This window comes from Dasypus novemcinctus, chromosome 6 (genome assembly GCF_030445035.2).
Source record: "Dasypus novemcinctus isolate mDasNov1 chromosome 6, mDasNov1.1.hap2, whole genome shotgun sequence".
Classification (NCBI taxonomy): Eukaryota; Metazoa; Chordata; class Mammalia; order Cingulata; family Dasypodidae; genus Dasypus; species Dasypus novemcinctus.
In genome coordinates this window covers 5,030,165-5,050,221 of record NC_080678.1, presented here as the reverse complement: position 1 = coordinate 5,050,221, position 20,057 = coordinate 5,030,165, and the positions used below count along the sequence as shown (strand labels likewise).

Here is a 20,057-nt window from a genome sequence, read left to right as displayed (position 1 = left end):
GGTGGACTTGAGATCAGGGGCGCGGGGAGGACCTGTAGAAGGTGTTTTTGAGACAAGTGAGGAAATGCCTGAAGCCTTTAGGGGTCCAGAGTCATGATGTCTGCAGCATATCTTTGCATGGTTCAGCTGCGTGCAGTGTGTGTGCATGTGTGTTCCTGTGTGCAAGGGCATGAGTGAACTTGTATATGCACATGCACATGTAAGCATGTGTGCATGTATGCATCTGTGTTGTGCATATGTGCGACTACATTTGTGTGTGCGTTGTGACTATATGCGTGTGTGGACGAGCGCGCATGTGCTCACTTGGAGGGAGGGAGAGAACCTGGCAGAGTCATGATCGCGCATTCTCAAGGGGGCGAAAACCCCTTCGACCTCACAATGGTTTATGGCCCTACCTGGCAACATGAGCAGATACACAGCAGAGCTGTGGTTTTAAAATTTCATGAGGAAAAAAATGTCTAAAGTGGGCTCCGGGGGGTGGGAAGTCCAAAACCAGGCCGAGAAGCGCCAATTGGGGCACAGCGTTTATGGCGCTGTTCTTCCGACTCCTCTGCAGGTTGAAAACGTGCAGCATTGGAAAAGAACAGTGAGCGTTATTTACCAAGCAGAACCTTCAGCTACTGCAGCTGTGATACGGCCCCCAGCTGTGCCGTGGCATTGCCCACGGCCCAGAATGACCGTACTCCCGGCCTGCTGCCCAGGCCGCCTCCCTCCTCTCCCTCCAGCTTACAGGGACTCTGATGTGCGGGTGTGGTGGCTCATCCCATCAACCCGTCGTCCCCCTTGTGTGGATTAGGAAACGGAGGCACAGGAGGGCGTGGACTGGCCCCAGGTCCTGCTGCAGCCAGGACCCACCCCTGCCCTGCTCCTGCATCCAGATATCACCCCTTCCTCCCTCGCCCTAACCCCTGGCCCCTGCCAGGGGCCTGCTACCCACCCTGGCCCTGACCCCTGACCCCTGGCTGGGGGCCTGTGTCCCCTGCCTGCTACCCACTCTCGCCCTGACCCCTGGTCCCTGCCGGGGGCCTGTGTCCCCTGCCTGTCACCCAACCTGGCCCTGACCCCTGGCCCCTGCTGGGGGCCTGCTGCCCACCCGGGCCCTGACCCCTGGCCAGGGGCCTGTGTCCCCTGCCTGCCACCCACCCTCGCCCTGACCCCTGGTCCCTGCCAGGGGCCTGTGTCCCCTGCCTGTCACCCAACCTGGCCCTGACCCCTGGCCCCTGCTGGGGGCCTGCTGCCCACCCGGGCCCTGACCACTGGCCAGGGGCCTGTGTCCCCTGCCTGCCGCCCACCCTCGCCCTGACCTGCCGCCGGCTAGCTGGCCCCTGTGTCCTCTCCTGCCTGCCTACACACTGAACGGTGTCCCCTCAACACCAGAGCAGCCGGGAGGGAGCCAGAAATTGGCTCCCCTCAGGAGCTTCCCCTGGAGGAGTGAAGCCCCTGGGCTGGCCTCCTGCCGCTCACACTGCCCGCCGACCTTTCTGGGGTGGTCATCCTGAGTCAGCTGGGAGTGACAACAGTGGGGGGGCTGGGGCCCTGGACACGTGCAGGCCTGGGCTCCTTCCTCTTGGCGGCTGCACGCCCTTGGGGCAAGTCCCCCAAGCCCTCCAAGCCTCAGCCAGATGCCAGGCCCCCCAGGCCTCCCCCCCGGGCTCCCCTCACATGGCAACCTGAACCGACGCTTACGCTGTCCCTCCTCCCTCCTGTCCTTCCTCTTTATTTTCCATGTTTTCAACAATATATCCGAGTAAATTGTAGTAAGATGTTTAATAGTACTTTAAAATGTTATGTAGACCCTGAGAGATTTGGGGGAGTTTGGGGGTGCGGAGAGCTGGTGCTCCTAGTGGCCAGGCAGGGCCCTGCACACTGGCAGATTCTTTAGGGCCTGCACCTGGGCGCGTTTTGGGGTTCTCCGCGCCTGGGCTTCCTGCTGCCTCCGTGGGTCGTTGTGGGGTGAAGATGTGCATGCCGAGGGTGGTGGCAGCTGGTGAACATCCAGGAAAGATGAGCACTTGCTGATCAGAACCCGCCTGGCTCAGCAGCCTCAGGCCCCAGGTGGCCGTGGAAGGGGGGAAGCCCAGGTCTGGGCCTGAGGGCAGCGGGCATGGTGGACGCGCGGGCAGGTGGGGGCAGTGGGCATGGTGGATGCGCGGGCAGGTGGGGGCATTGGGCATGGTGGGCGCGCGAGGGGTGGGGGCAGTGGGCATGGTGGACATGAGGGCAGGTGGGGTCAGCGGGCGTGGTGGACACCAGGCTGTTGGGGCAGTCGGTGTAGCGGACACGCAGGCATGCTGTACGCGCGGGCAGCTGGGGCATGGCGGCCCCGCGGCTGAGCGCCTCGTGCTCCTGGTTGAGTGCATGCCTGTCCGCGATGCTCGGTCTCGCTAAGCTTGGCTTCTCTGGCTCTGTAAGGGAGGCCCGTCTCTTCTGCAGCCCCCACCCCCCGCAGCCCCCCCAGTCCACCTGCACCCCTCCACCCCCACCTGCAGCCCCCACTCCCCGCAGCCCGTGACTGGGACCTGTTGGAAGGTGCAGGCAGAGGCCCCCTTAGCATGGACGCATCGAGTATTTGTGGAATCAGTGGATGCGAGAGTGCGTGACTCAACGCAGGCCAATCCTGGGCACCCTTCTCTGCCACACGGGGTGCATTGGGGGCTGGAGGAGAAGAGGTCGAAAGCCCAGTTCCAGAACCCAGCAGGTTGCCATCCACGTGTGCAAAGGTAACAGATGCGTGGTCCTCAGGAAACGCCAGAGGCCCATTGTTCTGGAAAGCTCTCCCAGAAGCTGGTCCAAAAAGAGCTCCGGGCAAGAAATGCCTGCCAGGGAAGATGGGATCACACCAAGTCAGGCCAGAGCAGCAGGTCTGAGTGTGCGGCCGCGAGTACAGGAGCCGGAGCAGCCGAGGGGACCACGCTGGCAGACGAGCGTGACGGGTCTGCTCCTAAACGCCCCCGACCCTGGTGGGGGGCATCGAGGCAGCTGAGATGCACCGCATCCGGTGTGCGGGCTGGCAGAGCCGTGTCCCAGAGGGTTTCTGAGGCCTGGCGGCGCCACCTCTTCCACTGCAGAGCTCTCTGGCTGCAGACCTCCCATTGCAGAGAAGCGGAAGTGGTGTGTGGGCAGGTGTGGGGCATTAGGGTGCCAGCTGCCAGTACAGCCCACCCACCTCCCCGGTCTTGTCAGGAGGCCGGGCACCCTCCCGGCTCTGCAGGCCAGGGTGCTGCAGTTAGGGCAGATGCGGGGCATGGGGGCGGGAGGGCGGAAGACTGCAAGTGGTGGGGGCTGCAGGTAGGGGTGGAGGGGTGCAGGTGGACTGGGGGGGCTGCGGGGGTGGGGGCTGCAGGTGGGGGTGGAGGGGTGCAGGTGGACTGGGGGGGCTGCGGGGGTGGGGGCTGCAGGTGGGGGTGGAGGGGTGCAGGTGGACTGGGGGGGCTGCGGGGGTTGGGGCTGCAGGTAGGGGTGGAGGGGTGCAGGTGGACTGGGGGGGCTGCGGGGGTGGGGGCTGCAGGTGGGGGTGGAGGGGTGCAGGTGGACTGGGGGGGCTGCGGGGGTGGGGGCTGCAGGTGGGGGTGGAGGGGTGCAGGTGGACTGGGGGGGCTGCGGGGGTGGGGGGGTGCAGGTGGACTGGGGGGGCTGCGGGGAGTGGGGGCTGCAGGTGGGGGTGGAGGGGTGCATGGAAGACTGGGGCGGCTGCGGGGGGTGGGGGCTGCAGGTGGGGGTGGAGGGGTGCAGGTGGACTGGGAGGGCTGTGGGGAGAGCAGGAGGGTGTTTGGGGGGGCAGAAGACTGCTGGGGGAGGGCAGCAGGTGGGGGGTGGGCATGTACGTGGGGTGGGGGAGTGGGTGGTGTGCAGTGGGCCCATTGGGCTGGCAGCCTGGGGGGCTGTGGAGGGGGTCACTGTGCCTTCCTCCGGGCAGGCGAGCTTCGTCTCAGAGGGCTGAGCAGGCTGGCGTTCGCTCTGTGGGGGCTAAGTCCCTTTCTCTAGCCATGGGTGGGGCGACCCCTGCCCCAGCCACGTGCTCAGAGGTGCCCGTGTGGTTTCGGCAGGAGTGCTGGTTGAGGAAGGAGCATTGGGGAGCCCAGCCCTGTGCGGGGTCCGTGGAGGCAGGGCCCCTTCCCGTGGCCCCTGGAGTGAGGCTTCTGACCTGCAGGGTCTTTTCACAGCTGCGGCCTGGAGGGGCTGCTGGCGAGGCCAGCCCTGCTGCTGGGGCCTGCTGGGGCCCGGGGCCCCGCCCAGGTGGGCCAGAAGGTGGACGGGCACCTCGCCTGACCCGAGGTCCGTGCTCTATCCAGGCCCGCCGAGACTTGGCTGTGTCTGGGGTGTCCTTGGCGGCTCCTCCGCGTGGCCACGTGGCCTGGCATGGTCCTGCCCAGCTCTTCACTGCGGGCTGCCCCGTCTGCACTCATGGTCCTGCCAGGTCTCCGCGTTTGCTGATGCTGCGTCCCCTCTGCTGGGAGCGCTAGCAGCAGCCTGTGGGCAAACACTCGGCTGAAAGGCCCCTCTGCTTCTAGAAGGAACGTGCCCTCCTTCAAGAGCATCTTACCGGAAGTCGCACCTTTGTTCGGCACGCGCGGGAGGAGAGTTGAAGAGAGCGGTGTGGCGGTGCTCAGGGAGCCCTGGGAGAAGCTGGCGCTGTTGGAGCAGCGGAGGAGGTGAGGGGCACCGGGCGGGCGGGGGTGCCAGGCGGGCAGGGGGCTGGGGCCGGGGGCCTGAGGGCGAAGCTGAGGCCCCTCCGTCCTCGGTCCTGATGAGTCAGGTGCTGCACCGCCTCCCAGGGGTACAGCACTGCATTTCCAGCCTGGGGGCAGGTGCGCAGGAGAGGCGGGCGGCGTCCCGGGTGTGGCTGCCCTCCCTGCTGTGGCCCGGCGCCCCCTTTTCCTGGATTTTGCGGTCTTCCCTGGTGCCCTGCGCTCCCGGGAGTGCCTAGGGACTGTGTCTAACTCCCGCGGGACCTGCACGTGCTTGACTCGGGCACCCCTGGCCACCCTGACCGTCTCTCCTGGGGGCTGGGGCCGGCTCCGCAGGAGGCCCTCCTGGGCCCTGACCCTGCTGTGTGCCCTCCAGCCCGACCCCCTCTGCTCCACCCTGCTCTGTGCTCCGGGAAGCTGGCTGGCTGGGACCACAGTGCCCGGGGCCCCCATCTACTGGGTGGGTTCAGCCAGTGGGAGCCCCAGCAGGGGCGAGTGGGGCAGAGAGGGGAAGGGCAGGGTTTGCGTCCAGGCTGCCCTGCTCGCGCCTGCCAGTCCACACCCGGCAGCCCAGCTGCTGTCGTGTCGAGGGGTGCCGTGCTCCCCACGGGCTTGTCGGGCTGGGTCTGCCGCCCTCTGCGGTCTTAGTGCGTGTCCTTTTCCTTCAGGGAGGTGCTGTATAAAGCCCGTGCCTTCCTCTCTCAGCTCCCTCTGCAGCTTCCTCTTTGTCGTTGGGAATTTGAAATCCCCACCTAGGTGGCCGACCCAGACGGCCAGGCCAGCCCCTAGTTCGCTACCTTTGAGCCAATACAGAATGACGCCTCCCGCCTGAACCCGCCGCCTAAGACCACGAGCCGTTGTCTGACCAGGAGGAGCCGCGCTGACCCCTTCTTGTGCCTGTAAAACCTGTTTGCTGCCCCTTGAAGCCCGAGGCTGCTTCTGCTTTGGCCAGCGGTCCCCCTGGAACTCAGGCCCTACCTAAAATGCCGTAATCTACTGACTCGACTCCGATTTGTGTGGGGCCTGAGCTCCAGCAGGGCTGCTGTGCGCTCCCCAGGCGGTCGCGCTGTGGCCAGCGAGCCGCGCCCCAGTGGCGCCATGCGCGCCGCGCCGCGAGGCCCAGGAGTGCCCTGCAGCTGGGGCCGCGTAGGGCGGGTCCTGTGGGCAGTCCCCGCTGTGAATAGGGCTTGGCCGAGCCAGGCGCTGAGGCGGGCTTCGGGCCGGGCCGCGCGGGGGCGGGGCGGGGTCCCGGGCGTAGCAGGGAGGAGGGGAAAGCGCGGCCGACTGTGGCGATGCAGCGGTCACAGTGCCCAGAGGAGGGCCGGGTGGCGGGCCCCTGCTGTGAGGGGAGGCAAGAAGTCCAGAGTCGGGGCCGGGAGTGCCGACCGAGTGCAGGGATGGGCTCTGGGGCTGGAGAGGAGGCTAGAGGCCGGCGTGGGACGGCCACCCTCGGGGACCCCGCTGGGCCCTCCCCGCCCACCGGCAGCAGCCAGACAAGGGCCGCGTTCTCCCCGCTGGGTCAGGCACCCCTCCGCCATCGGGCCGCGCTGCCCCGGCCTCGGGGCTGTGGAGCGAGTTCGCGCCTTGTTCTCTGGAGGGGCTTGCGGTCTGACGGGTGGCCGTCACCTTGCAACGGGCGGGCGTGCAGCGGCAGTGACCCGGGCGTGGGGCTGTCGTTCTGCCTGGCACTGGGGAAGCAGACGTGCACATTTTAAAGGTGGAGGCTCAGGCGTCTAAAGGTAGTTGGCTTGCCAGGTACATCCTTGCCGACCTGTTTCTGAGGGGAACAGATGCTAAAGGCCCAGCATCCCCAGAGCCTCTGATGCCAGAGCCTCAGACCTGCTCTGTCCTGGAAAAGGCCCAACACCCATCCGCTTGGTGGGCTGCCACCTGGCGGCGAGGGGCAGGGAAGGGCCTGGCTTGCCGGGAGCTCCAGGTGGCCTTGGGGGCTGGCAGTGCAGGTGCAGGTGCACGGAGCCCAGGACTGAGCAATTCTGTTTCTGGTCAAGCCGCCCAGGGTGCTGGGTGGGCCCTCCCCGCCTGTCCTCTGGGGACGGTGTCTCCCAGGCTAGCGGCGAGCAGCTGGGTGTAGGACGCTTTAATCCAGGAATCCGTGATCAGCAGGAACCTTGCTTGGAGCCGCTTCTAACTTGACACTGATGTCACGACCTTCTCTCTCCAGAGACAAGAGGCTCCTGCAGGAGTGGAGAGAGCAGGCCTGGATGATGAAGAAGGAAAAGGAGGAACTCTGCAGACGGCTGCCGCCCAGAAGGAATTGGGTATGGCAGGAGCGGGCACTGCTCTGACCTGCCTCGGGCTCGGCCCTGCCCGGCTGGAATCGCCATGGCAGTGGCCACGTGGCTCACCTGCATGCCACCTTTTCCACCTGTAGCCCAGGTGCTCCCACAGCCCCGTGTCCCAGTGAAGAGGCTAGATGACCTGCTCACCACCCCACCCTCGCCCAGCAGGGGTGGGGCCTCGGGGTCCAGGTGGTCTGGGTGGGGCCCCCACTGCCTCGCTGGAGGAGTGGCCCCCTGCGGCCCCCTTGGACCTTCCTCTTGGTCTCTGTGGCTTTTCTTTCTGTCTGAGTGGTGTGTAAATGTAGTTGTTCTATCAAACCCAAAGCAGATGGCAATCAAAAGTAAGTTTAACCCTTGAAAACTGACACTGCACAACTCTGGTTTGAATGGTCAATGCAATTCTTTTACTTGCTTAATCGCCAGCTGCCCAAGCAACCAAGTGCGATAACCAGGTCAGGGCACTCAGCGGCTTTACAGAGGTGGCTACCAGCGTCTCCAGAGACCTTGGGCCCGAGGGCCACTGGCCTGCAGGCAGAGCCTTTAAGACAGGGTCTGGGGAGCCAGAACGGTCGTATCCGTCAGTGGAGGTTCCAATGCCGAGGGTCACGGTGCTGCAGGGAGGGGGCAGCAGCTTCTCCGCAGCCCAGCGCAGGCGCTGAAGTGGAGCCAGGGTGGCCGGTGGCCGTCTGCCTCAACCTGATTGTGAAGTGCCATCTGGCTGGTGCTAAGCTGGTCCATGTCATTTCTTTGCACACATGTTCAGTTATCACTTACTACAAAACCTGCTTTTCTCAACTTTACATTCTGTTACTGTGTTTACAGCCTTTGGGTTTCTCTCAATTTGTTTACAGAGTTTTTGGGATTCAGGATCACTACTGTCATTTCATTCTACAGCAATCCCCTTTTGCAGCTTGGATCACAACATTTATGCACAGACTCAGCATTTCCAACTGGAAAGACTGTAATTCCTAATACAATACTTATTACAGCATAATCATTTTTGTGGCATGTTTAAACATCTACTCTCCAAATCTATGAAAGTTTTATTTTCCCACCATCCAAATAAATTACCTTGACAATTTTTCTCCCAAGTAAATGTTTTTCTAATGCTAATAAGTATGCAGGGTTCCTGGCAACCTGAGAAGTTTCTTCCCTTGTTATGTAGGCAGTGTTTAGTGCCTCCACTATTTGGGGAAAATGTGTCTCATGATCCTTTTCTGCCTGCTGTGAGAAGGGGTGGAGCTGCCATCTCTTCCTCCAGGTATCGTTTCACCATGCTCTCTCAATTGTTTTTTGTTCTCTATTTCACTTCCCTCCCCACTGTTCTTTGTTATTTCCTTCCTCCTGCTCACTTTGGGTTTATTGTAAACTTATAAAACAATCATGCACATGTGCAAAATTCCCAAACAACACCCCTCTATCAACACACCACACTGGTGGAACATTTTTTTACAGATTATAAGATAATATCATCCAGTTGTTACCAAGTCCATAGCATACCTTTGGCACACATTTTCCATACTGCCCCATTATCAATACAGTACATCTTTTGCATAAAAGCAAGAATATTATATTATTTCTGCTAACCAGAGTCCATATGTCACTCTAGTTGTATTTTTCCCATGCTTCTCTACAGTTCCATCACCCTGAAATAGTGATGTACATCTGCTCTAGCTCACAAAGGACACTCTTGCGTCTGTACTATCAAGCACAAGTCTCATCCACCTCTTTGTTTACTGTGCTATTCAGTTCCTAGATTATTCTCTAGTATTATATCAATTGGCATTTACATCCCTAGACTACCATTTTCAGCCACAATCCCACTTATAAACTAGCTGTTACTTCCTATGTGTTACCATCCACTCTCTACGTGTCCACACTTTTATAGTAAAGCTAATTAAAACGTCTACATACATTAAACATCAGTAGTCCATCTCAGTCCTCCTCTTATCTCCTTTAAGAACCCACCACCTACCACCAGGTCTTAAAGATATTTTCCTACATTTTTTTTCTAGAAGCTTTTGGTTCTTGCTTTTATATTTAGAATTTTGATCCATTTCGAGTTAATTTTTGGATAAGGTGTAAGGTAGGGGTCCTCTTTCCTTCTTTTGGCTATAAATATCCAGTTGTTTCAGCACATTTTATTGAATGGACTGTTCTACCCGAGCTGTGTGGGTTTGACAGGCTAGTCAAAAATCACTTGAGGGTTGTTTCTGAAGCGTCAGTTTGGTTCCATTGGTCTATGTGTCTGTTTTTATGCCAGTACCATGCTGTTTTTACCACTGTAGTTAGGTAATATGATTTAAAGTCTGGGGATGAGAGTTTGCTTTTTCTTTTTAGCATGTTTCTGGCTATTCAGGACCTCTTACCCTTCTAAATAAATTTGGTAATCGTGCTTTAAATTAAAAAAAAAATGCTGGTAGAATTTTTATCAGGATTGCATTGAATCTATATATCAATTTGAGTAGAATTGACATCTTTTTTTTTTTCAAATTTTTAATTGCCTTTTTAAAAAGATACATAGATCACAAAAATTGTTACATTAAAAAATATAAGGTTCCCATATACCTCACACCCCACCACACCCCTCTCCTCCCACAGCAACAACCTCTTTCATCATCATGGGACATTCATTGCATTTGGTGACTACATTTTGAAGCACTGCTGCACCACATGGAATATAGTTTACGTTGTAGTTTACACTCTCCCTCAGTCCATTCAGTGGGTTGTGGCAGGATATATAATGTCCTGCATCTGTCCATACGGTACCATTTAGGACAACTCCAAGTCCCAAAAATGCCCCCACATCACATCACATCACATCACATCACATCACATCACATCACATCTCTTCTTCCCTCTCCATGCCTCAGCAACTACTGTGGCCATTGTCTCCACATCAATGATACAATTTCTTCCATTGCTACAGTCACAATAGTACTATAGTAGAATACCAGTAAGTTCACTCTAGCCCATATTTTATTCCTCCATCCTGTGGACCCTGGGATGGTGATATCCACTCCACCTCTAAATTGAGAGGGGGCTTAGATTCCACATGGTTGATGGATGCGATTCTCCTGCTTGCTGTTGTAGGGACTCTTGATTCCCTGGTGTGGTGGTTGACCATCTTCACCTCCCTGTTAGCTGACCTGGGTAAGTACAATGAACCAGATGGTAGGAGTTGCAACTGCTGAGGCTCAGGACCCAGCTGGTGGAATTTTTATTGGGATTGCATTAAATGTGTATATCAGTTTGAGTAGAATTGACATCTTAATGATATTTAGTTTTCCAATACATGAGCATGGAATGTTCTTCCAGTTATTTAGGACTTTTTAATTTCTTTTAATAAATGAGTTACAATTTTCTGATTACAAATGCTTTACATTGTTGGTTAAATTTATTCCTGACATTTGGGCTTTATCTGTCATATTTTATTTTTACCACTCTTTTGACACCTTTAATTACTTTTATTGATATAATCTTTATTTCCAGACTCTTTTCCAGGCCTCTCTCTCCTGTCTTTTCTTTTTGGGCTCTAGCACACCCATTAGTATTTCCTGAAAATCTGGTCTCCTGGTTAGAAATTCTTTCAGTTTCTGTTTATCTGTGAATATTCTAAACTCACCCCCATTTTTGAAAGACAGTCTTGCTGGATATAAGATTCTTGGCTGGAAGTTCTTCTCTTGCAGTATCTTAAATATATCATACCGCTGTCGTCTTGCTACCATGGTTTTTGGTGAGAAATCAGCACTTTTTCTTATTGGATATCGCTTATATATTACGCATTGCTTTCTCTTGCTGTTCTCAGAATTCTCTTTGTTTTTGGCATTTGACATTGTGATCAATATGTGTCTTGGAGTTGGTCTATTCTGATTTTTTTTGGATGGGAGTACGTTGTGCTTCTTGGACATGGATATCTATGTTCTTCAATGGGAAATGTTCTACCATTATTTCTTCAAATATTTCTTTTGCTCCTTTTCCCTTCTCTTTTCCTTCTGGGACACCCATCACACATATGTTTGCACATCTTTTGCTGTCATTTAGTTCTCTGAGACCTTGTTTAATTGTTTCCATTCTTTTCTTCATCTGTTCTTTTGTGTGTTCACTTTCAGAGGCCACTTCTTCAAGCTCATCAATCCTTTCTTCTGCCTCCTCAATTCTGCTATTATATGATTCCAGTGTTTTTTAAATTTCATTTATTGCACCTTTCATTCCCTTAAGATCTGCTATTTTTCTATGTATGCTTTCAAGTTCTTCTTTGCGATCATTCAATGTCTTCTTAATTATCCTTAATCACTTTAGCCATCTCGTTGAATTTATTAAGGAGATTTTTTTGAACACCTATGATTAGTTGTCTCAACTCCTTTACGTCATCTGGAGGCTTATCTTGTTCCTTTAACTGGGCCATAGCTTCTTGTTTCTTGGTGTGAATTGTAATTTTTTGTTGATGTCTTGGCATCTGGTTTACTGAAGAGTGGAGTTGCATGCTAAAAACATACTACAAGAGTACTGACATTTATTGTTACCCATATGGCTGCCTTTCCTGGAGGTCTTTGTTATTTCATTCCACTCTGACCCACAGTCTGTGTCCTTTCCCTTCAGTCTGAAGAGCTCTCTCTAGCATTGCCGGTAGGCAGGTCTAGTGGTGATGAACTCCCTCAGCTCTTGCTGATTTGGAAACGTCTTCATCTCTCCCTCATTGTTGAAAGACAGTTTTGCTGGATGTAAAATTCTTGGTTGGCAATTAAATATTTAGTCCCACTGCCCTCTTGCCTCCATGGTTTCTCTGATGAGAAATTAGCATTTAGTCTTATGGAGGCTCTCTTGTACATGACACATTGCTTCTCTCTTGCAGTTTTCAAGAGGCCCTTTTTGTCTTTGATGTTTGACAGTTTGATTTTAATGGGCATACACATGCATCTGAGTATCCTCTTTGGGGTTTAGAGCTTTATGGACATAAATCTTCATGTCTTCCATTAAGTTTGGGACATTTTCTGTATTTTTTCTTTGATTAGTCCTTCACCATTTTCCCTCTTTCTTCTCCCGTTGGGAACCCTGTCATGCATGATTTGGTGTACTTGATGGTGTCCTGCAGCTCTCTTAGGCTCTGCTCGCTTTTCTCCATTCTTTTTTTCTTTCTGCTCCTCAGTCTGAATAATTCTGATTGTCTAATCTCTGAGTTCACTGATTCTTTCTTCTTCCAGCTCCAGTCTGCTGTTGAGCCCCTAATTAGGGAATTTCTAATTTCAGTTATTGTGGTCTTCAACCCCACTATTTTTGTTTGGCCCCTTTTTATGACTTCTGTGTCCTTATTGATGTAATTGTTTTGTTTGTGGATCATGTTCTGTTGTGCTTTAGCCTCAGTTGACCTCTTTTTATGCTGTTCTGCTGTGTGTCTTATCAGGACCTCTGACTGAGAGCCCTCTAAAGTCTCAGCTCAGCGTCGTCTCACACCCGTGTACCGTCAGAACTCTGGGGGAGGCTCGTGTGTACCTGCGTCCTGAGCACTGTAAGACCAGGCAGGCCTTGCTCTGTGTTTGGAGGCCTCGCAGCCTCCTGCACGACTCCCGTGCTCAGCTGGTGTCCCTTGGAGAAGAGGGCTTTGCATTGGGAATCCCCTCGAGCTTCCGGGCTGATGCACCCCCCACCCCACGCGGCTGCTAAAAGCTTTGCTGGCATCCTTCTCGCTTAGCAGAGGACCCTGTCTGGCAAGTCGACAGCTGTGCCTAGAACTACCAAATTCCCCTAGAGAAAGAAACAGCTGGAGGCGATGATCTGCTCCCCTGGGAAAACTGTCCTCAGTCTCTGGAGTTGGAGTGAACCCAGTCCTTACCTGTTCTGCAGGTCTTAATGCCTTTATAGACAGGTCTTATTGTTTTGTTTTAGAATGTGTCTGGCTTTCTCCAGCACAATGGGGGTGTGGCCTGCCCTCACCCACTACATCCTGCTCAGAATGGAAGTCCTGCTGTAATTTTCAGTGGAAAGTGTATTTCCTGAAACAGTATTTACAGCCAACTGTAAACCGCTTGCCCAAGGAGTTGTTTAGAACTTCCCGGCAGCGTTTCCGAGCACCCGGTGCAGCGTGGCGCCAGGCAGGCTGAAGCTGGCTGCCAGGGTCCGCCTCTGAGCGGGGCCGGGTCGGGCAGCGGGGCAGCTCTGAAGGCCCCTCTGCCTCCCAGTCTCTGAAACCTGAGGTCGAGGGGCTCCTCCTGGCTAGACACCCAGGTGCACACAGCCCTCACCTCATCTCTCACTCTCACTGCCCCCCAGCCCCATCACCAAACCCTCCCCTCAACAGGAACCCCCACAGGCCCTCCTAGCGTGGAGCGCAAGGCCCTCGGGGAGGGAGCACTCCAGCTTTCTGTGGTGAAGAGCCAGCTGCTTTGTTTCCAGTTTTCAGTCTGTCGTGGACCAATACCTTCATAAGATACAACACAAATGAATTACTAACAAAACGATCGCTTGCTCGAGGGCCAGATTGCTGTAAGCAGCCAAGCACCTGCTCTCTGTTTCTCGACTCACCTTGTCAGCGCAGTTTGCACGCCACACCTGGAGTAGCAGGACACTGCCCCCCGCTGGCCCTGGTTAGAATCGGGGGCCCCCCACACCCCGTGCATCCGGGCTCCCCCGCTCCACCACTGTGCTGCGAGGGGCAGCCCTGGAGGCCGCTTCAGCTCCGCAACGGGCTGTCGCTGTGGTGCCTCCAGCCCTGTCCCTCCTGGAAGGTGCTCGGTAGCTCTGTAGGCAGGGTTGCTGAAGGCTCGTCTTCCTTCCCTGCCCCTGGGCAGATTTTGCAGGTAAGTGAAGATAGGAGCCTTTGCAACCTTGGATGATGAGGGGATGCCATGGATGGTGATGTTTTCAAGCAGAAGTTTAAAAACTGCCTTTAATTGGATGAATCTGTGAAGAGCGTGCCATTCAAAGGTTGTGGCTGACTTTTAGCACTCTCCTTGGGAGATACAGCTTGATGGTCTTGGAAAATTTGGCAGTCCTTTTGCATGCAATGTTTGCTTTTTTCCACGTGTTTTGTTGTTTCGTTTTGTTTTTAAGGTTTGTATATTCATTTTCATTCTAAGAATGATTTAAGGCAGTTTACAGAATAATGCCCAGCCTAGAGTCTCGGCCCAGGGCACCAGATTGCACCGGCATCTTCACCACGTGCTCAGAAACACTCCGGGCTGGCAGGGGGAGGGCAGAGGGCACTGCAGGAAGCTGGTTGCTATGGTAGGGGCTGGAGCGAGAGGACGTGGGATAGGGCAGGAAGCAGAGGCAGGCGGCGCTCCCGGGGCATGCGTGGAGGGGCACATCGTGGGCTTCATGGTGCGGCAGGCGCCATGGGGCAAACTCGTGGGCACTTCCTGTTTGGACTGGACCCCCCAGTAGCCCGGACAGTGGGGGTCTTGGCAAGGCAAGGCCTCCTGGACAGGGGCGCAGAGGCTGTGAGCGCAGAGGCTGCTCGGGGCCGGCCGGGTCTCCAAGCAGAGAGGCGAGTGGGTGAGGGAGGTGGGAGCGGGACCAGAGGTTCTAGGAAGGAAACTGAGCCAGACACAGAGCTGCGTGCCGAGCGAGTGCTGGGCAGGAGGACCCCGGGCGTGGGCCAGCGCTGCGGCCGGGCGGGGGCAGGACAGCGCTCCCAGCAGGTCCTGTGGAGACCCAGGCTGGACACTGGGGCCTCGGCCCCGGGCGTGGAGGAGGTCCTGGCCGAAGGCTGGGGAGTCGGGAGCGCCTCGGAGCCGGCTCTCCAGTGCTGTAACTTCTCAGTCGTAAGGGGTTTGTTGTGCTTTCAAAGTCACCATTAGTGACCTGCCAAGTGTGTCCCCTTTACGTGTTCTCTCCTGCTCACCTCCTGTCACGCCCGCCCTTCCTGGCCACTGGTCATGTCCAGCAGACAGTGTTGGCCTGTAGCCAGGCCCCACTCCGACGGCACAGGCTGAGAAAATGCCACTTAAAGGAGACGTGAAGATGGAAGGGGCTGGCTGTTGACTTGCCAGCTGGTTCCCCTGGCCCCTGAGCTCGTGGGAGTGAGCAGGAGCGGCTGGGGCGGGGGCAGGCGCGCAGGGCTGGTGAGGGGGGCGGGCGAGGCTCTGCTCAGCACGCGTGGAAGGCACGTGTCCCCACTGGCAGCCGCGGGGACTTTATCAGCACTGAACTCCTCGTGCGTTTTCAGAATTGTGCCAGTGCACTGTCCCTGCTTCAGGACAGTGGGTTCATAACGTGGGCTTTTAGCCACAGGACTGCTTCTGCTTTGTTCGCTTTTTTGCCAGGTATGCGTTGGCTCTAATGTGTTCGCGTGGCTCTCTCATCTGTCAGGGAGGCTTGGGCCTCTTCTAGAACTGTGTGCTGGCAGAATTTCCAGGGGCTGGCACCCGGGGTCCGCAGTCGCCCTCGGAGCTGGCCCTGTGTCCCACGCTCAGCAGCGCCCCCTCTCGCCTGGGCCCTGGGGATGCAAGCAGGTGGAGGCTCCCGCAGAGCAGTCCAGGGAGCCCTGAGGTGGACAGTCCTGATGGCCGTGGCCGATGCCCATGAGCCGTGCGCGAGCCCGGCAGGTGCGCTCTGTGAGCAAAGCATTGCTTTCTTGGATTCCTAAGACATCCTGTTGCATCTTCCCAGGTGGCATCAAAGATCCCCTTTGCCACGGATCTGATAGAGAATAAGAAAATACCGGTGAATTCGTCTGGAAAAACAAGACAGAGCAAAGAGAAGGCATCGCAAGCAAGTCGAGAAGCGAGGTAGGTGGCTGGTTTCATCCCGGGGCTCGGCCCCCGCCCAACGGGTGCGCCTGCTGGCTGGCCTGCTGCTCAGGTCCACACCGCCCTCGGGACTTTCTGAAGCCCCCTGGGTTAGTGTCCTAGAGCTGCTGAGGAAAGGCACCGCACAGGGGGTCTTCGGGCAACAGAGAGGGGTCCTCTCACAGCTCCAGGGGCCATGAGTCCAAAATCAAGGTGCTGGCAGGGCCTCGTCCCTTGGGGGCTCTAGGGGAAGGTCCTCCGGGTGCTGGCCAGCCCTTCCCAGGCCCTTGTCTGTCCTCTGTGGTCTGCAGGTCTGTGTGTCTGTTTTTTTTCTTGTAAGGTCTTGCAAGTCAACCACCGGACTTGGGGCCACCAACTCATTATGACCTCACCTAAAATTATGTCTGCAAAGACCCTGTTTCCTTATAAGGTCAGATTCTAAGGTGCTGGTTGAACAGGAATTTTGGGGGACATTATTCAAACCAGTGTGCCAACCGTTACTGAGTTTATCGCCAGCTGACCTAGAACCTCTGCAGCATCTCCCTGGAGGTGTTGGGGGGCAGGCACTTCCCCAGCTCCTACCATGGTCATTCACAGCCCCTTCCCTGATTATCTCGTGCCGGCTGCTGCCGGCCCCCCAGACCCTGCTCCCGGCTGCTGGCAGCTCCCCCAGGCCCGGCCCCCAGCTACTGCCGGGCCCCCAGGCCCGGCTTTCACAGCACACCTGGCACCTGGGCTATGTGTCCAGGCTGCTTTGTCCCTCCCTTTGCCGGGGAAACGCTTGGGTGACATTATACATGTGGCCTCCAGTTCCAGGCAGTGCTCCCCCTTTTCTGCTGGCTGCTGATCTCCAGGTTGGCATCCTGGGCCACCTGCCCTGCTCTTACCTTGGGCTTCTGTGCAGCTGCAGGAGCAAGGGTGGCCCCGTGGGCTGTGTCGCCATCACCTCCAGCAGAAGCGAGGGTGGCCCCGTGGGCTGTGTCACTGTCGCCTCCAGCAGAAGCGAGGGTGGCCCCGTGGGCTGTGTCGCCGTCGCCTCCAGGCCTCTGGCCTGCGTGTCGAGGCGGCGGCTGCCACTCCCACCTGTGCCCACTCATCAGGTGGCATCCAGGCAGCGGTGCCCACCTGCCACCACGCCCTCGCATGGCAGCTAGGCCTCGTGCCATCTGAGCAGCACATCGCCCAGATCCTGTCCAGGTGCTTCCTCGCTAATTTGGAAGCTCTGGGTGTCTACTTCCTAACCGTTGGAGCAAAGGAGGTGCTGCTCTGGGGTCCTGCCTGCCAGCGCCTTGAGCTGCGTGGGCAGGGGCTGCTCCTCGGCCTCCTGCATCCCCGTGCAGGCGTGGGCTGCTCAGTGCTGCCTCCTGCCTCAGTGGTCCTAGATACTGGCCACGGAGGAGCAGCTCAGAGCCGAGCCTCTCCAGGCATATCCGCGGCGGCTCACGCACACTTCCAGCCCGCGGGGAAGCCTCCTCGAGGCCATGGCGCTGCCCACTCCTGCCTGGCATGCTTTCCTGGCCGGGCTCAGGAGCCAGAAGGCACTCGGAACGGGTCGTAACGTGCCTGCTCCCCATGCCTGCTCCAGGGCCGCTGGCCATGCCCACCCACGCAGTGCTCGGCAGTGACCTGCCTCAGTGTGCCCTGGGGACTCGTGCAGTTGAGGGGCTTGGGGACGGCCGTCTTGGTATGAGATGTGGGTAAAAAGGGGGAATGGAAAATTCGTTCTTCCTAGATGCCGAGGATATTTGGGAACATAGTGCGGGACATCAGGTTAAATTAACTGCACAGCCCGGTGGCAGTGGCTTTGAGCCAACCACCTGCATCTTCGTGGCCTCTGAAAGCCCAGGCTGGCCACGGGTGCCACCTTCACGGCCGTATTCCACCCAGAACCAGGAGGCCAGCTCTCAGAGCTGTGCACCTTGCCTTCGCCGGCTCGAGGGGCGCCAGTGCTGCCTCCAGCCTGTTTTGTAAAGCAAACGGGGCAGACACAACCCGGCTGCTGGGCGTGGCCTCTTCAGGGAGGGCCCTGGGCTGGCAGGGGACAGCTCATGGGCAACTGGGGGTCATCTGCCCAGTGCGCCTCGCTGGCTCTCGCCCCGACCCCAGGCTGCGCCCCGCACGAGGCTGCCTGGCCGCACCCTCCGCCCCCTGCACTGGGCACTGGCGTCCTGGCCCCTCCTGCCGCGCGCCCCACACCAGCAGAGCAAACGTGCCTGCAGCTCTTAATCGGAAGTAGTATTCTGTCCCTCGGTTGAAGGACTTATTGAAACTGTATATTTCATATGCAAACGAAGACATGCTCTTTCTCATGTGAACAAAACTGCAGGTCCTAAAGATGGAGTCTGTCCAGCGAGTTTGTTGTTTTTAGAGCCTGGCGCTGGGTCCAGAGCGTCTCCGGTGATGAGGAGGTGCCCAGGCGCTGCGGGTGGCGACGCGGGGGTCTGGGTCCTCGGGAGCATGGCGGGGTCCCGGGAAGGCAGGACTTGCCTGCTCTCCACTGTCAAACTAGGAGGGCTAATGGAGCGTTTCCTCATTGCCCTGTGTTTTCCAGCACCTTCCGAGAGGGGGATCTAGAAGACAGGATAAAACAGCACATACAGCAAATGCATGAGAGGAGAAGGTTTGGGGGCACCGCGCCCCTCGAAGAGATCCGGCAGGCAGAGCAGGATTTGGAAGTCGTGAGTCTGGGCTCTGGGGCCCCGCGTCTCCTCAGCACCTGCTCTAAAGTTGGGGGGCCGTGGGCCGTGTGTCTGGTAACCACTGAAGCCCGGAATTGCCGAGGACAGGGTCTTTGGGATGGGTGTGGCCAGGGGGAGGGTCAGGGTGCAGGTGGGAAAGGGTGTGGGTGGGAAATGGCGTGGCCAAGGTGTGGTTGGTAGTAGGTGTGGCCGCGGACGGCCACGGTGGGGGTGGGTGGCCAGGGGTGCAGGTGCTGCTGCCTGGACAGGGGTCGGGCGGGAAGGCAGCTGTTTGGGGGTGGCCCCCCTTGGGCGCTCTGCCTGGACCCTGAGCTGAGGACGTGGGTCCCTGTCCTTGGTCGAGCCAGCAGTGGCAGCGTGCCCCCATTCCGCAGCTGAGCGTGAAGCCCGCACTGCGAACCCGGGAGGTCCAGGGTCCCGAGGGCCACCAGGGTCAGGCAGGCGCCCCTCCTGCCCGGGGGAGGCGCCACCCACCTGGGGACAGGGCTGAGGACCCGGGAATCTGTCGCCCGCCTGCTCCCAGGCTCCCGCCGCCGTGCCGCAGCCTGGCAGCCCTCATGGGGCCCGGCGAGGCCCCTGTTCCGGCGCCGCTGGCCACTCGGGTGCTCTTCCTTCCATCCAGGGAGGGCTCACCTGCCTCCTGAGAGCGCCCGCTCGCCCTCCACCTGCCATGTGGGCTTAGGGGCGACGCGGCACCCGTGGCACCCGGGCTCCCAGGGCTTCCAGATGCTGCTCTTTCTGGGCCCAGCAGCCTGGGTGGTGACCCGAGGCCTGTGGAAGGGTTCTCCGTGCCCTCCTGCGCTCCGTGGACCCTTCCGAGGCAGGGGCAGCCTGGCGGCCACCATCAGAAAACAGGAACACTGGACTTGCTGACTTCCTCAGCCCCCTCGTCGGGGGGGTGGCAGCACCCCCATTTCACAGGTGGGAGGTGATGTCAGGCCGCAAGCGGTGGGCGCCTAGCCAGGCCCCTCGGCCTGATCCGCAGCCTGTGCCGCCGCGAGCTGATAGCTGCTTAGCCTTAGCTCCCGTCTCCGCGGCTGCAGAGCGTCCATGTCACGCTTCCCTGGGTGTCACTCAGCAGCGCCGGGTGCTGAGGTCTGGGAGGTGGGCTTCCCGGCCCTGCCGGGCAGGCGGGGCGCCCTGTGCTGTGCGGGGCTGGCCCCCTGCGTCTCACACCGGGCGGTGGCTCCTTCCTCGCCTTCCACGCCCTCGCCCTGTCCTGGCCCTGGGAGCGCCGCGGGAAGAGCAGGGTTCACCTTTCAGGGTGCACTTTGGCCACTGCCAGGCCTGCCTCGAGGAAGCTGGTTGTGGGGAGATGCTGCCACGTGCTTCCACGGACTCTGCTGCCCTTGGGGCACTGGGGCTGCCCAGTGGCTGTGACGTCAGCTGCTGTGCAGAGTCGGCACAAGAGAAGTTCTTGGCAAGCACGTGGCGCTCCGCAAGCCTGGCTACCCATTTGCCCGTGAGCACGGTGGGAAAGGCAGGCTCAGGGCCGGGGCAGAGATGGCCGGCGAGGGGCTGCCCGGCCACCAGCCAGGACCGCGCCCAGGGCCCACATGCCCCAGAGCGCTGGGTTGTGTTCTGTTTTATTTCTCTTAAAAAGTCCATGTTAATTATAACTGGTTTTCTGAAGCTTGGCTT

The 20,057-nt window shown here is 57.9% G+C and overlaps 1 protein-coding gene across 2 annotated transcripts in view; it reads left to right on the top strand.

Annotated features, from left to right (window-relative positions):
• Positions 1 to 20,057, top strand: part of LRRC27 (leucine rich repeat containing 27) — a 45,478-nt gene that overhangs the window by 22,614 nt on the left and 2,807 nt on the right. For both annotated transcript variants that reach the window (XM_012524747.4, XM_004447434.4), the window contains exons 8-11: positions 4,512 to 4,652; positions 6,871 to 6,967; positions 15,599 to 15,717; positions 18,269 to 18,395. In XM_012524747.4, coding sequence (XP_012380201.2) covers positions 4,512 to 4,652; positions 6,871 to 6,967; positions 15,599 to 15,717; positions 18,269 to 18,395 — 484 coding nt within the window. The remainder of the gene's footprint in view (positions 1 to 4,511; positions 4,653 to 6,870; positions 6,968 to 15,598; positions 15,718 to 18,268; positions 18,396 to 20,057) is intronic.